A 14,307-nucleotide genomic window follows, 5' to 3' on the forward strand; every position below is an offset into this window, starting at 1 on the left:
GTCCCATGTCCAGATGTAAAGCCAAACGGATGACTTTCCTCCTCTGAGAACAACTTGAGAAGGTCCCACACTCCAGCATCATACCCAGAAGTGAAACACGTGGGTTTGAATCTCAGCTGACAAGTGACACATGGGGTTGAGTGACTTTGTTAAGACTCAGTTTCCCCATCTGTTCATGGGGATGTGTCAAAAATTCTTCAAATAGAGTTGGCTTTGAGGGTGAAAAAGGTCATAATGAATGGGGGAGCCAGACAGACCCCAGACCATGCAATAAAGACCTGGAGACTGAACCATGACCTCTTGAACCGGGGCCACAACCCTGCCACACTGATACCAAGTGCAAGATGAGAACCGCAAAACCTTGGTCACGGAACTGGAACAATCCCCTCACCCTGGCTTTCTTGGCCAACAGGCAGATCTTGCTCACGTGACTGCCTGGCTTTTGACCTCTGAAAGAAGGAGAAGCACAGGCCACCTTACCGTCATAATGAGCTTCTCCACGCAGTCGGGGGCCACACTGTGGAGGTGGGTGAGGTGCAGCTGGAGGTGGATCTTGTTGTTGAGCATGTCTTGGCACAGGGGACAGCGGAGCATGGGCTGCACCGAGTGCTGCGTCATGGCGTGCACCCGCAGCCGGTTCACGTCAGCGTTGCTGTACTTGCAGTAGGGACATTGGTACATCTGTGGGGACACACCCGCCACTCAGACCGAATCCTCTGTTCCCTCCCAGAATGGTGTCTGGTCCTTCCCCAAGCACCATGAAATTCATTCCCACCAACATCGAAAATAACCACACCCAAACAGCATTCACTCCCATCAACATCTACGGCACCCCACGCAGCACCTAAAGCTCTCCCCCACTACAGCAGACCCCTCTGGCCTCACCTGTTCTGGTTTGACCTCTTCTGATGTCTTTGGCCTCTTCGAAGAGGGTGGAGTCTCGGAGCTACCTGGGAAGGAGATGCGCTTGGAGGATGCAGGAGACTCTGTCAACTCCTTCTCTGCCTGACTGGACGGGGCTATAAAAAAAGAAAAAGTAGAAGATGCAATACCGCAGCCAGAGCAGGTCGTCTGGAGGGGGCTTTGTGCTGCACTCCGGGATAGCACAGGAAGGATGGCTTACCATGCACGCTGGGAAAGCCCTGTGTGCTTCTCCCCGTCCCACCCCCACCCTGCCCCGTGAATTCCTGTTACTCCCTTAACAAGTGAACGTTGGACAGAGAAGGAAAGAACACCAGTAAAGGGCCCTGGTGTCAGGCTGGTCTAAATTCGGTCTCTTCCAACGTCCCACTATCTAAACAAAGTGTTATAAGAGGTTGGGGGAGAAAGGGACAGGTGGCGAAGTCTCACCAAATGCTTCATTCACCAGCCTGAGGACCAGACACACCATAGAACTGAACAGCTATGTGCTCCCAACTATACGGTCGCACTTCTAGGGATCGCGACATTGCCACAGGCTTAGTGGACAGCTGCATATTAACATGTTAAAACTTCAATCCAGGTTCAGCGGTTTGCTTGGGGGGGTAGGTAACTGAGGACTGCAGTGAGCGAGGGCGTGGCCCCGAGGTGCGACTGAAGCGGCTCTGCAGATGCTCAGGGTCTTCAGAGTGACTGGAAAGAGGCCAGTGCCCTTCCGGCTCACAAACCATTACAAGCCATATTGCCCTTGCCTGCGCTGCTAAAAGCCAAACCAAGGCCCCCAGACAATACATGCAGAAGGGCACATGAAGCTTGACTATCACATAGTAGGGACAGAAAGGCCGGCAGAAGGATTTGCAGGAAGCAGAGAGAGGGACCTAGGAGATCTTGGTGAAGACATAACTGGGCTCAAGGTTGAATGGGGAGAAGAAGGGCTCCTCTAGAGCAAACAGAGATTCCTCTGTGGCTGGGTTTGCTCATCCCAATCCTCCTTGCCAATGAAGGATGTGAAATTCCACTTTTTCCAGAATGTTGCTTAAAGCAGTACATGGGAAAAAAAAACAAAACAAAACAAAAACCAAACCGAACCCCAAACAAAACAGAAAATGGGAATCCATATTTGCCAGTGGTGAGGTTGTAAATTAATATATTCATTACGGAAATGTGGTTCCTCAAAGAGAAGTCAACTTGAGGTTCCTCAAAGAATTAAAAGTAGAACTCCCATATGCCCCAGCTAGTTGTTCCTGGGCACACACCCAGAGAAGTCCATACCTGACCACCGGGGTGTGTGCACCCTGGTGTCTATGGCTGGCTGTTCACTACAGCAAGGGAATGGAACCAACCTAGCTGTCCATGAGCAGGTGGATGGATAATGGAAATATGGTGCATATATAAAATGGGATGCGATTCGTCGCCAAAGAAAAAGGAACTCACAAAATTCACAAGAAAATAAATGGATTTAGACCGTGTAATATTAAGCCAAGTCATCCAGTCTCAAAACCAAAGCTATACGTTCTCTCTCACATACAGATCCGAGCCTGTAACATGTATGTGAATATATGTGAACAGATGTACATGCAGGCACAGAGTGAGGCGGGGAGGAGAATAAGAGAGGCAGACATTAGATAATCAAGGGCAGGATGCAGATAAAGGACACATTCATCGCCATCGTCTTTCTATTTCTAACTCTGTTGCGGGCTTTTTCAGCCTTCTGTAGCGGCGAAGAGCAGAAAATGCAATCGACAGCAAAAGTAGGAAGTGAAGCCCCCCCCCCCCCCCCCCCCGCACACAGCTTCAGAACGGCTGCTCCAACTGCGACGTTGACAGCCGCGTCTGGACTGGGTCTGGGCAAGAGCTTGTGTGAGTGGCTGCCGATGCTTTCCATCTGCAAGCTCTTAGAAATAATTTTATATAAAAAACTGAAAATGTGCACTACTGCCATTACAAACGATATGCCTCAGCATTAAGTCACTGTGTTAGAAAGCCCAAGGTGTACTCCATGGTAAAACAGATTTCTGTCTCACTCTGTCTGTTATCTGACATGTACTTTCCCTTTATATTCGGCCCTGAAACTGCTTCTGCTGTGGACCTGAAGGTACTGTCATTATAGGTGCGCTTTCTTAAAAATCTGCATTGTATTAAATTTTCTTTACTTATTGTGTGTGTGTGTGTGTGTGTGTGTGTGTGTGTAGCACATGCTTGCATCATGCGCACGCGTGTACATGAAGACCAGAGGGCAGTTTGCTGGAGCTGGTTCTCATCTTCCAACACAGGGGAACCTGGATTTTGAACTCGGGTTGTGAGGCTTGTTGGCAAGTGCCTTCACCCACTGAACTGCATACTTCAATAATAAATTATTCTTAAAAAATAAATTTTATTCATTGAAATCATAAGGCCATAAATTTTTTTTGAATTGCCAAATACAAGAAATATTCCAGGAAGTTGAGGCTCTTCCCAGAATGTATATTTTGTGACCTTTAACCCTGGTATCTTGGTAACCTGGTCTCCTGAAGTTTGCGGGGCATCTATTATTCAAAAAGTACAAGGGCAGACATATTACACACAGACCCCCCCTCCTCCCAGCACAGATTCATAACAGTATTTTAATCTGTCTCGGATCGACTTCAAACCCATTCTGCTCTTAATGGGAGTTATTCATTTTCAGCTGAAAGGTGATACGTGACGGCTGGATATTTGATGTGATGGACTGGCTGCTGATTAACTGGGTGCTGTAACGTAGTCCCCCGTGGCCCATTTCCCAGCTCCTGGCCCCCAGCAGGCCCTGACGTGTCACAGCCCCAGCATGAACACTTCCCCAGCTGCAAGAGTTCCTTCAGCCACGAGCAGGTTCCTCATCCCCCCCCCCCGCCCCCCACTATTCTTCACATACACGCTACAGACGGTGAGCGGAAGCCACGGATGGTATGCTCTCTACAGGCTTGCTGCCCATCCGCTGCAGGGTGGCTGACCCCCTGACCCCCACTGTTAGAGAAAACTGGCGGCCCGTAGCTTCTCAGTTGGGGATGGGAGCTCATGAGCTTCTTCCCATTCCCTACTAGAATGTTGACTGGCTGCATCTTGATCAGGCTTTGCGGCGGCAACCACACCTGCTGTGTGTTCATGGCTGCGGTGGCTCCATCATGTCCAGAAGATAGTGTTTTGCTTTCGCCTCATACCCAGAAGTACACAGACGGCACAGATTGGAGTCAATGGGAATGGGGACGATGATGACGAGGACGACGAGGAGGTGAAATAATAGCATAGGACATGAAGTTGGGAGGGGTGGGAGATGGAGTTGGATCTTAGGGGAGCTAAAGGAAGGAGTTGAGGGTGAATATTATCCAAATACATTGTATGAAATTCTCAAAGAATTCCTAAAAATACTTTTAAAGCTTGGTTGTTCCAAGTCATCCTCTTTGCGCCCATAGTTCCATCCCTAAGTGGTAAGGCATTAGAACTTCCGCTAGAAGAAGGGAGCCTCCTTCCAGCAGAGGCAACCAAGATACAGGTGCTACTCCTGGTGCCCATCCCTGCCCAGTTGTGTGTTTGCTATGGGACAGTGGTACGACCGACCCACTAAAGGCCTCCACCACTTGCCGCCCCGCCACGAGAAGAGACGATTGGCTGGCTGCTCAGCAGTGTGAATGAATGGGCAATGAGACCGAGACCAGCCAGCCCATCTCAGTCTCTCAGAGGCTGAAAAGCAAACACCAGGGCAACCTCAGCTTCCCTGAAGGACCAAAGAGTCCATCCTCTTCCTTCAAGTGGAACACAGGAAGGGTGGTGAGGCGGCAGAGGTGAGAACTCTCGAATCTGAAGCTACTATTCCTTCCCGTGGTATGGTGGTGGTGGGGATCTTTGCTGCCCTTCTCTCCCCACAAACCCCCAACTGCTCTGGGATCCTAAAGCTTCTTCTGCCACATTGAGCTACAGAGCTGTTACAAAGGGTTTGAAAAAAAAAATCAAAGCAAATGGGCACATGGGCTCCCTCAGTCCTCTTTCTTCCCAGAAACACAATAGTCTGGCTATGTATAAAATATTATACCTACAGGTACACAAACCTCCAGCTTATCTTCTTTCTACCCAGGACAACTTAACATTATTACTAAATAAAATCTGCCCAGAAGTGGACATTAGACCCTCCCCCAGCTTATCAAGTCCTTTATTTAAAAGAAAGGGAAGGAGAGAGGGAGGGAGGGAGGGAGGGATAGAGGAACAGAGAGAGAGAGAAGACAAGTATGTACTCAGTCTCCTGTATGTACTGGAAAGTGTGGGGAGACTGCTCTTCAGAGTCAGGCCAAATAGATCTGACACTAGCCCCTCCCTCACTTGACCTCGGACATAAAATCCAATCCCTAGCAAGTCTAGGTTAGAACTCTTTGTATAATTTCTGCATATATCCAACAGTTCTCCATCAACATGAGAAGAGGAGAAGGTGTGACCACCAGGAGAGAAAGGACTATGGTTCACTGCTCTGAAGACATCTCTAAATTCTATCTTAAACTCTAGAAAAGGGTGTTACAATATAGAAAACACCATTTAAAAAAAAATCAATGGCTGGTTACTCTTAGTCTTCTCTGATGTCACGGCAGTGAGGAGGAGACAGATGGACCTTGGAAACATGGCTTCCACCATCAGTGCGTGGAATCTTTGCAGCTAACGGACAGCACCAACAGAGACTACCTGACGTCATCTTTATAAGAATGATTAAACGAAAGCGAAACAACCAAGCCAGGCATGGAGGCATAGCTACTTGAAGGGCAGAAGCAGTAGGACTTTGTAGGTTTCAGCCTGAGCAACTTAGCCAAACTCTGTCAAAAATAAAGCCCAGGGGAAGTGGCTCGGGGTGGAGGGCTTGCCTAGCATGTGCCAGACACTCAATTCCTAATACCTGGGCTGGGGATGAGGAAATAAACGAGCAAAAACTGGGTATTATACAACAGGGCACGATCTAGTAAGTGACTACACTGCCATTCCTGTGTGTATTACAGATATTAAAATGATTGCTATGAAAAAAATCAGAAGTACAGGTCAGAGAAGATGAAATGCACATTATATTCTGTTATAGGTAAACCATAAGAATTGGAGGGAAAAACAGAAAGTGATTATCTCTTTTAGGTAACAGCATTAGGTTAATTTCCTAAGTTTATTGTGTAGCTACATTATTTTAAATATTATAATTAAATGACTTAGCGCTTAAATTCAGCTGTCCACGAAAAGTGGGCGTTTGGATCCATGCCGTGTAAAACAGCAGGGGGTAATTAAAAAAACTTTGCTGTTTAAGGCAGGTTTGTTTGTTTTTTTTTTCCCTTTTGGCAGATATGCCATATGAAAATACTTTAAATCTCCATGAATCCTCACAGGAAACATGCTGGGCTCCCAGCAATGCAAAGGGACCAGAATGTGGTACGGAGTCAAAGGACACATTACATGGTGCATGGCACACTACCCTAAGGCAAGGCAGATGAGATTCTGGGACAGTGGAAAGCTGGGCAGAACCGCTGCTAACCCTATCAGGTCACACGTACAGACTCGGGAGCTGGAATTGAGGGTCTCCCTGCCAAGCTTACCCAGCAAACACGAGCATGTTGCTGTCACAGCTTCAGAAGTGCTTCCAGAGTTCAGCTTCCTGTCATGGCCTCCTAAATCGTGGTGGGCGGGCCACTAAACCTGACAAGGACAAATACTGAAAGGAGGTGACCTGATTCCTGCTTCTCTGTCACTGAGGCCATGAGATTCCTCTACATTCAAGGGGGGAAGCACGACATTGCGCATGATTTCTTTAGAGGGGAAACCATTTGTGAACAGAGACATCCACCTAGAATCCACCTCTGTATATACTTTGACCTTATCGCATTTGTCTGGCAAGTATTTATTTAACTTCTAAAAACAATTATCAGTATGTTTTATTATTAATAATTAGTAGTAAGTTATTCCTCTTCCATTCATGAGAAGGAAGAGGAGGAAGAAAGCTCATTTGAATCCATGAAAGTTTGCTTGTAGTTTTCTTTTCCCTCTCCCTCTCCCCCCCCCCCCCCCCTCTCCTTTCTTTCCTTTTTGGAGACAGGGTCTATGTAGTCTTGGCTGTCTTAGAGCTCTCTATGTAGATCAGGCTGGCCTTGAACTCACAGAGATCAGCCTGTCTCTGCTCCCCAAGTGCTGGGATTAAAGGTATGAGCCACCACGCTCAGCACTTACTAGTAGTTTTTGGAGAATGGTTTTATGATGTTTGAACCCATCTGTTGTTAGGAACAGCGTCCATTTAAGGGTAGGCTTCTGATGTGTGGAGCGCATGGGAACACAGCATCTAAGTGTCAGTCTCTGTAACTCTGGAGGAAAGAGTCTTCCTGGAACAAATGCTTCCCCAACCTCAGTCTCCTCTCACAAATTCTGAACCTGAGTCACTGAAATTCAAAAGACAACAGGGTTGCAGGTATGGCCCCCGTGGACTGTGGACTCCATGGGGTACATGTTTCTTTCTCATCTAGGGCCATGGCCCGTGTGATGCTGAAACCAAGGAAGGCAAGGGCTTTGTGAGAAACATGGAGGAAGAGAGTGAAAGGAACCATAAGGTCCAAGTTTCTGGTTTCCTCAAAATGTTAGGCAGGAACTGCTTGAAATCTGAGAAGACTGAGGTACTGGCGGAGTTACCTTCTGTGTTCCCATGCAAAATCCATCCTCCCCACCAGTTTAACTGGCACGGGGGCTGCCGGCATGGTGGACACCACGCTGTGACAGGCCAGCTTCCCTTTGGCCAGAGTTACTACCTTGGGGAGATCCTGAGTAGGGACTGAGCTGCCCACATGACTTGGAAGTTCTTTCTCCACTGTCCCTCTTGGTCACCTGAAGGTGCTATTTACCAATGTGCTGAGTTTCTTCATTTGTGAGGCCCTGGGGTGAGCCCACTGAACGCTTGGGATACCACCGAACAGTCCTGAGTCCAGAGGCCGCCCCCCCCCCCCCCCCACTTCGCAGCATCCGACTCACGGCTGAAGCAAAGCTGACAGCCCCTCCATCTAAACTTCCATCTCCCAAACCAGCAGCGTAATGGAGGAGCCAATTAAATGATTATTAATTCATGCTACTTTCCGTAAGCCAGAGGTTCTCACCGCCCTGCATTCCGTAAACCAGCCTGCCACCTGCCCCAGAAATTTACAGCAATCTTTTATCTACCTCCATTGACTAGTGGGAACTTTTTTTTCCCCTCCTCACACAGCTTCTTATTAAAGTGTTAGAGTTGGGACAGCTACCCCGGCACACTACACACGGATGTGGATGTTTCACTAGATCTGAAAGTGGCCATGCAGCTCAAGGCTCTCGTTAAAGGAAAGGCGAGGTGCGTTCTCCCCCTCAGCCCTTCTCCCTCGGCTTCTCGCAGACCTCCAACTCCCTCTCAGCAGCGCTGGTGCCTCCAGGACTTTGTGATCTTCATGCTGAGGATGTGAGGGGAGCTGATCTTGGCACTAGCTGTTCCCCGGGGGACAAGCTGGGCTTCCTGATTCTGTGCTGGAGAGCTACTGCGCTTGCTAAGTGGCCAGAGATCTGGCTAAACTCTCTTCCTCCGCTAATTCAGAGAGCAACATTCCTCTGAAGAGTCTGCCTTGCTGCCAGCTGTCTTTAGGCGTGCACAGTCTCCTTCTGCCTCCAGCCAGACACTTCAAGATGCTTTGGAGAGGGTTGGGAGAGAGCGCCAGTGAACAGAGGCAGGCCTCTGAAGACACGGCAGGGGAGGGGCAACGCGCTCCTGCTAAGAACTGGAGCTTCTCCTCCATGCCTGACAACAGCCTACTGGCGCGTCTCCTTGGGAATGGCACCCCAAGTTGTGTTCCTCTAGGAAGCAGGTTCAAGGGTCATCGGCCCCAGAGTGGAAGACAGTGCCTGCACGGGTTCAGTATGCCATACGGGTCTCCCCAATGAAGACTTTGTGTTTCTAGAAAGACCTTTTCAAAGAAATCTTTTGAGTTCAGTACGGTACAACTGTAACTTAAGGGGATTAATTTCTCTCCATCAACTCGGCTACACACAAGACAGGGTAGTGCCTGAAAACCATCTCAAACACCATTGCTTCCCCTTTCCCTCTGAAACAAGCACTGGTCTACAAGAAGCTTCAAAGACAGAGTGGGTATAGGCTGCGTACCCAATGCCACTTACGAGCTGTGCTTCTTGAAGATTCCCCAGGCTTGAATCTCTGTCACCGTGACAGCACCCTTCTGTCCCCCACCTCTAACGCTGCCATTGCTGGTGTCAGCTGCCCAGACTCAGCACCTGCACCTACCTCTTCTAGGGACACCACCATCTGTAGTCAAGCTCAGTTCTCTCTGGTCTAGAAAGAACTCAGGACTTGGCGGATAAATAAACGACTCTAGCTTCTGTCTCTGGGATTGCAGCCCTCGGCTCCGGGAACTCCAGAGAGGGTCCAAGTTCCTAGCGAGGCTCAATGAATACTGACTCTAGGCCCTACCTGCAGAGGCTCTGATTCTGTAGGGCTCTCTGAGCCAGAGAATGCCTTTCCAGAAAGTTCCCTGGTGAGGCAGGTGTTCCAGGGACCACACTTGGAAAACGGCTACCCGGATCAGCGCTTGTTGTCACTGGTAGGAGTCATAAGGAATTCTGCTCTAACTTGGATTAAGTTCAAGTCTGACAAGCACGGTACACCTGCCAGTCCCCTCTCCGTGACTATGGCGACTTGAGACTTTCGGCTTAGTTTGGGGAGAAGAGGCAGGCCTGGTCTCAGTGCCAAGTGTCGCTGGCCAAAGGTGAGGGGTTACATGTAGTTGTCCCTCACCTGCTCACTCTCAAAGCAAATACAGACACATTTTCAAAGTCAGAAATCTAGGGAGCATCACCTCCACGCATTCGTTCTGTTTGCTCTGTGACCCAGAATGTCAGGGTGCCTTGTTTGGAGAAATCTCTTCCCACAGGTCCTGAGAAACCTAGCAAAAGCCTGTAGGTTCTTCTCACTTTGCCCAAAGGGGCAGGGCCAGCCTTCCTGCCTATGCACTGGCAAGCCGCCCTGGCCAAAGTCCCCTAAACGTCAACCCTGGGAGGATGTACAGATGCACATTAACTTCTGTTTGCACAAGTCTGTCTCCGGGAGTGGAGATCTGGCAATATCCTGAGCTGTGGGGTCTCTGTCCTCCCAGTAAGCGGTCTCTCTGGAGCACACTGGAAGCCTCGTGGTGGAACGGCACGCCCGTGTTAACTGGTGGATGCCATGGCAGCTGCCTCTTTGTATCTTGAGGGAGGAAACAGTACTATATTCTACATCAGAGGCATCAATCTGCTGCCCTAATTCCTTGTTGAAATATGCATAAGGCTGCTTAACTACTACGCTGATTTGAGCTCCCAAAAGGACATCTTGTATTTCCGCTTGCGAGACACCTCGCTCCCTGTGTCGGGCTTGTGAATGAAGCACCAGTCAAAACAGCCACCGCCTCGTTTAGACCAGCCCGGCTGTCTTGACTATTGAAAAACTTCTAGGCACTAGTTACCACTGGGAGCCCGGCTTGTGTCAGGCGTCAGGGACCTGAGAAGTGTTCCTGATTCCTCATCTGGAAGCAGTCAGCCAACTCTGCCTGCCTCTGGCCTCACGTCAGTTCCTACAAAGCATCCTGTCAGCCCCTGGCTTTAGACAAGTTGCTTGCTGCTGTGGCCTCAGGGAGAGGATACAGTCGGGACTGTATTCACCGTGTTCCCCTTGGGCTTCATGACATGCCGATAATGACCATGGAGCAACCAGAGGTGGAATCACACAGGGTGTACATCAGTGGGACGTGCTAGTCACTGCAGCACTAAATAGACTGAGGCAGGGGAATCTCAAGGTCACAGATATTCTGGGCTCCATCATACACTCATTTAAAAACCTACAACAAAACAGCAAAAACTCAACGGAGACACAATCCATGGGACCAGGCCAAAGGTAATTAGTTAACGGAAGTCATTCGGTCTTCATAGGCTCGAGCATCCTTTAAGTCAGCGAGGGTCAATCTCTGTAGGATCCAAGCGTAGATCCCAAAGATGCAAATATAATCACACTCCCAGTGCTTTCCTAGTTCAAACCTCACGTCCTCGGGTTTTGACTAAGTTCATTCACGAAAGAAACCACAGCAGCTTGGGAATGTGCTCCCCTGACAAAGCAGCTTTTTCCTCGACCCTGCTGTAGCCTTGTCAGCAAGCAGAAATCTTGGCCCCTTTTCTAGCATTTGGGGGAGACTGGGGAGGCCCCTGTCAGTCATCTTTGTCAGCACGGAAAGCGAGGTGTGTACAGCTGCCTGAGTTGTCACACAGTCTCTGTGTCTGGCTTGCTCACGGCACTCCCAAAGCTACGGGATGTGTGCACAGGGGAGTTGGTTCCCATGTCCCTTTGGGGAGGGTTCGAACCTGCTCCTTTTCCACGTGCCTGTTTTTTTTTTTTTTCCTGGGCCGAGTCCCCTTGATAGGAAGTTACCAGTCCTCATCGCCAGGGAATAAGGCACAGTGGTCCCCGCATCTGCTTACACCTGGATCAGATCCCGGCTGGGAGACTATGAGCACTTTATCGAGGGCACTGAACCTGCAGTCACCTCCACGTGGGCACAGGGCTTTGAGGAACCGACCAAAGGGGAGGTCGACCACAGGGCCTAGGGCGCTGGAAAAGTCTCAGACACTTGTTGCACGGGTTTCATTTTTAGAAGTGTCTCGGAATAGGAGCCCACGAGGGGCGGTGAAACCATATGAAAGCGTGTCCCTGGTTTTAGGACAAGTGAAAGCATCCTAAATTTATTTTTTTTTTATGTACAGCAATTGAAATACTTCTGCTACCCCAAGGGCTGGATGCCCTAAGCAGAAAGTAGAGTCATTTATATTTCAAAGTCCTCATGCCGCGCTATTTAATAAACAGACACCGGGGCCATTTCTGAGCAGTGCTAAGCAGCACACACCAAACTTAGTAGAAGCCATGTGAGTTGCCACCCGTCACATACACAGCTGACAATTACATGGCATCTTAAAAAGCACAGGATTTGGAAGGTCTTCTCCATTTTTCATATAATAAAAGAAAGTAGCTGTGTTATACAGTCTTCAGTTTTTAAGGTAGGGAATGGATGTCTGACCTAGAAGGTTAAAGGACCTGCTGGTGCGTCATGGAGAAAGCTCATCAGAGCTCTGACACCCAGGAGGTCCTAATCTACAGCACGCAGCTCTCTAGCCGCAAAAATCAAGATAACGGGACCCAAGAAGAATGGCTGTGCCCAAGAAAAGTGATGTCCCATGAGGCACTGGGGTATGTTTAAAAAAAAAAAAACCCTGCTATGGCTCTCACAGAAGCCCTTCATGAAATCTGAAGCTCAAACAAGGCAGGGAAGATCGACAGGGCCCCAGAGTGAGAATCACAAGCTCGTCATTTCCTTGTGTGTGCACGTGGATGGAGGCCAAAAGATAACCGGAGCTGTCATTTCTCAGGTGCCGTCTTTCTGTGGCCCGCAAGGCACCCAATGGGCTAGGGAGCTGGTCAGTAAGTCCCAGGGATCCACCTGCCTCCAGCTCCCTGGAGTTGAATTATAGCTACATGCCCCACACCCAGCAATTTTAAAACATGGGCTCTGAGGTTCCAACTCACAAAGCCAAGCCCATGCTGGCAGAGCTACCTTCCTGACCGATATAAAGTGTTTTCCATGGCGACGAACAATGGTTTACACCTTCATTTACGTGCCATGCCCCTAATCTATACCTGAAGAGTGATTCTCGTTACAATGTGCATGACTGATTACACGACACGTCTGTTACAAAGTTGCTTACAGTTTTCTCATGTCTACACACACACACACACTCAACTGATAGGTCCTATCACGGACGACTTAACAATATAATTCTCAGAGCCAAGCTTTGAATTACTGGAATTCAGGCAAGTCTAGCTACATACCACACCCTAGATCTATTTTTGCGTACCACCATAAAAATAGTTGCTGGTTTGTTGTTAGTCGTGAGACAGGATTCTGCCTGCAGTGACTGCAAGCAGCCAAGTTCTGCTAAAAGGGGTCCGAAAATGGATAAGGGGGTGGGGAGGGGTGGGGGGTACAAGTGGTCCCTGGAAAGGCTGACAGCTACACAATTTCCAGCCGTGCGAAAACAAAAACCTGTGTCGCCCAAAAGGACATGAACCAGGCCACGCCAACACGGCTCCCAGCATCCCCTCACTCCTACTAGACTGCAGGGGCAAACCGACTTTGGGATGAGGCAGAGAAGGAAGCGAGAGCCAGAATGATACAGAACCAGACTACTTCTGTAGAGGGGTGTATGGTGCTGGGCAATGAGATGGCTCCCAGCCACACACGGCTGGCTGGCCATTTGCTTGCGCGGCACTGCCACTGTTAGCCACACCACGCTGGGCTGTGATGACCGTGTTCACAGTAACGTGGGACTAGGGGAGGGTCTGCAGTCTCTGACATCCCACCGAGAGGCGTGGGCTTGCTGCTGTCTGACCCCATGGAGAAAGCCTGTTCGAATCTTTTACCCAGGCCCATGCCGTGTTACAGACCCACACATTAGCAAGACCTTTGGGGGACGTTACGGGCGCTCTGACTTTAGTAGCTAATATTCTCGGAGGTTATACTACCCCATCAGCAATGCTTCTTCTGGTTAAACATCTACGGTCCCAGAATTTTAAAGTTCTGGAATTTGGTTCAACTCAGTATTTTATGGGTTGGGCAACTGAAGGTCAAAGACCTAAGGTCACGCATGGAAATGAACCTATGGCTGCCAACACCTGCTAGCCCAGACCTTTCCTCAACCTGTGCTTCCTCTTAGCATACACCTTGTTTTACCTCCGTGTAGCTGATGGAATTGAAAAAGGAGGAGCGGGAGGAAAAGAGGGAGGAAAGGTGTGGTGGTAGACAGGGAGAAGAAGGTAGCAGCCCCTTCTAGGCTGTGATGGATTCCGTCTTGGGCATTGAGTCCCTTATACTGTGGCATCTCTAGACAGTGCTGTACACAACAGAGAACAGGGAGGGCTGATAATAGATTTCCACCACGATGCGCCTGCCCTGCCTTTTTTTTTTTTTTTTTCAGACTGAGTAATTAGAAGGGCAGTGGCTCCGCAGGAATTATTCATACGCGGCAAGAGCCGCGCACTATACATTTATGTTAAACATGTCAAACCCGATTGAAATCATGCCTGCCAGCGCCGGCGCCCACAAACACGCTCTCCGCTCACGGCCGCCCATTAATACCTCCTCTAACAGCCATCTCCCATAGATTCCAATCATGGATGCTCCGTTGCACTAATTGCTCCGAGTTAGGTGAGCATCGTGGATTTAAAAAAAAAAAAAAAAAAAAAAAGAGTAAAGTCCCTTTGGGCCCTTTGTCCAGAAAAGAGAAAGCATTCCGCTGTAGTTCTAACGGAAAATCTAACAA

The 14,307-nt window shown here is 49.1% G+C and overlaps 1 protein-coding gene across 4 annotated transcripts in view; it reads right to left on the minus strand.

Moving 5' to 3' along the window:
- The window catches only part of Zfhx3 (zinc finger homeobox 3), a 241,178-nt gene that overhangs the window by 23,469 nt on the left and 203,402 nt on the right, over window positions 1–14,307 (minus strand). For all 4 annotated transcript variants that reach the window (XM_050143759.1, XM_050143762.1, XM_050143758.1 and 1 more), the window contains 2 exons: window positions 886–1,019; window positions 481–681 (listed from right to left, as the gene is read on the minus strand). In XM_050143759.1, the coding sequence (XP_049999716.1) occupies window positions 481–681; window positions 886–1,019 (335 nt within the window). The remainder of the gene's footprint in view (window positions 1–480; window positions 682–885; window positions 1,020–14,307) is intronic.

The sequence above is a fragment of the Alexandromys fortis genome, unplaced genomic scaffold, assembly GCF_014885135.2.
Source record: "Alexandromys fortis isolate MF-2015 unplaced genomic scaffold, M_Fortis_MF-2015_v1.1 scaffold_1, whole genome shotgun sequence".
Classification (NCBI taxonomy): Eukaryota; Metazoa; Chordata; class Mammalia; order Rodentia; family Cricetidae; genus Alexandromys; species Alexandromys fortis.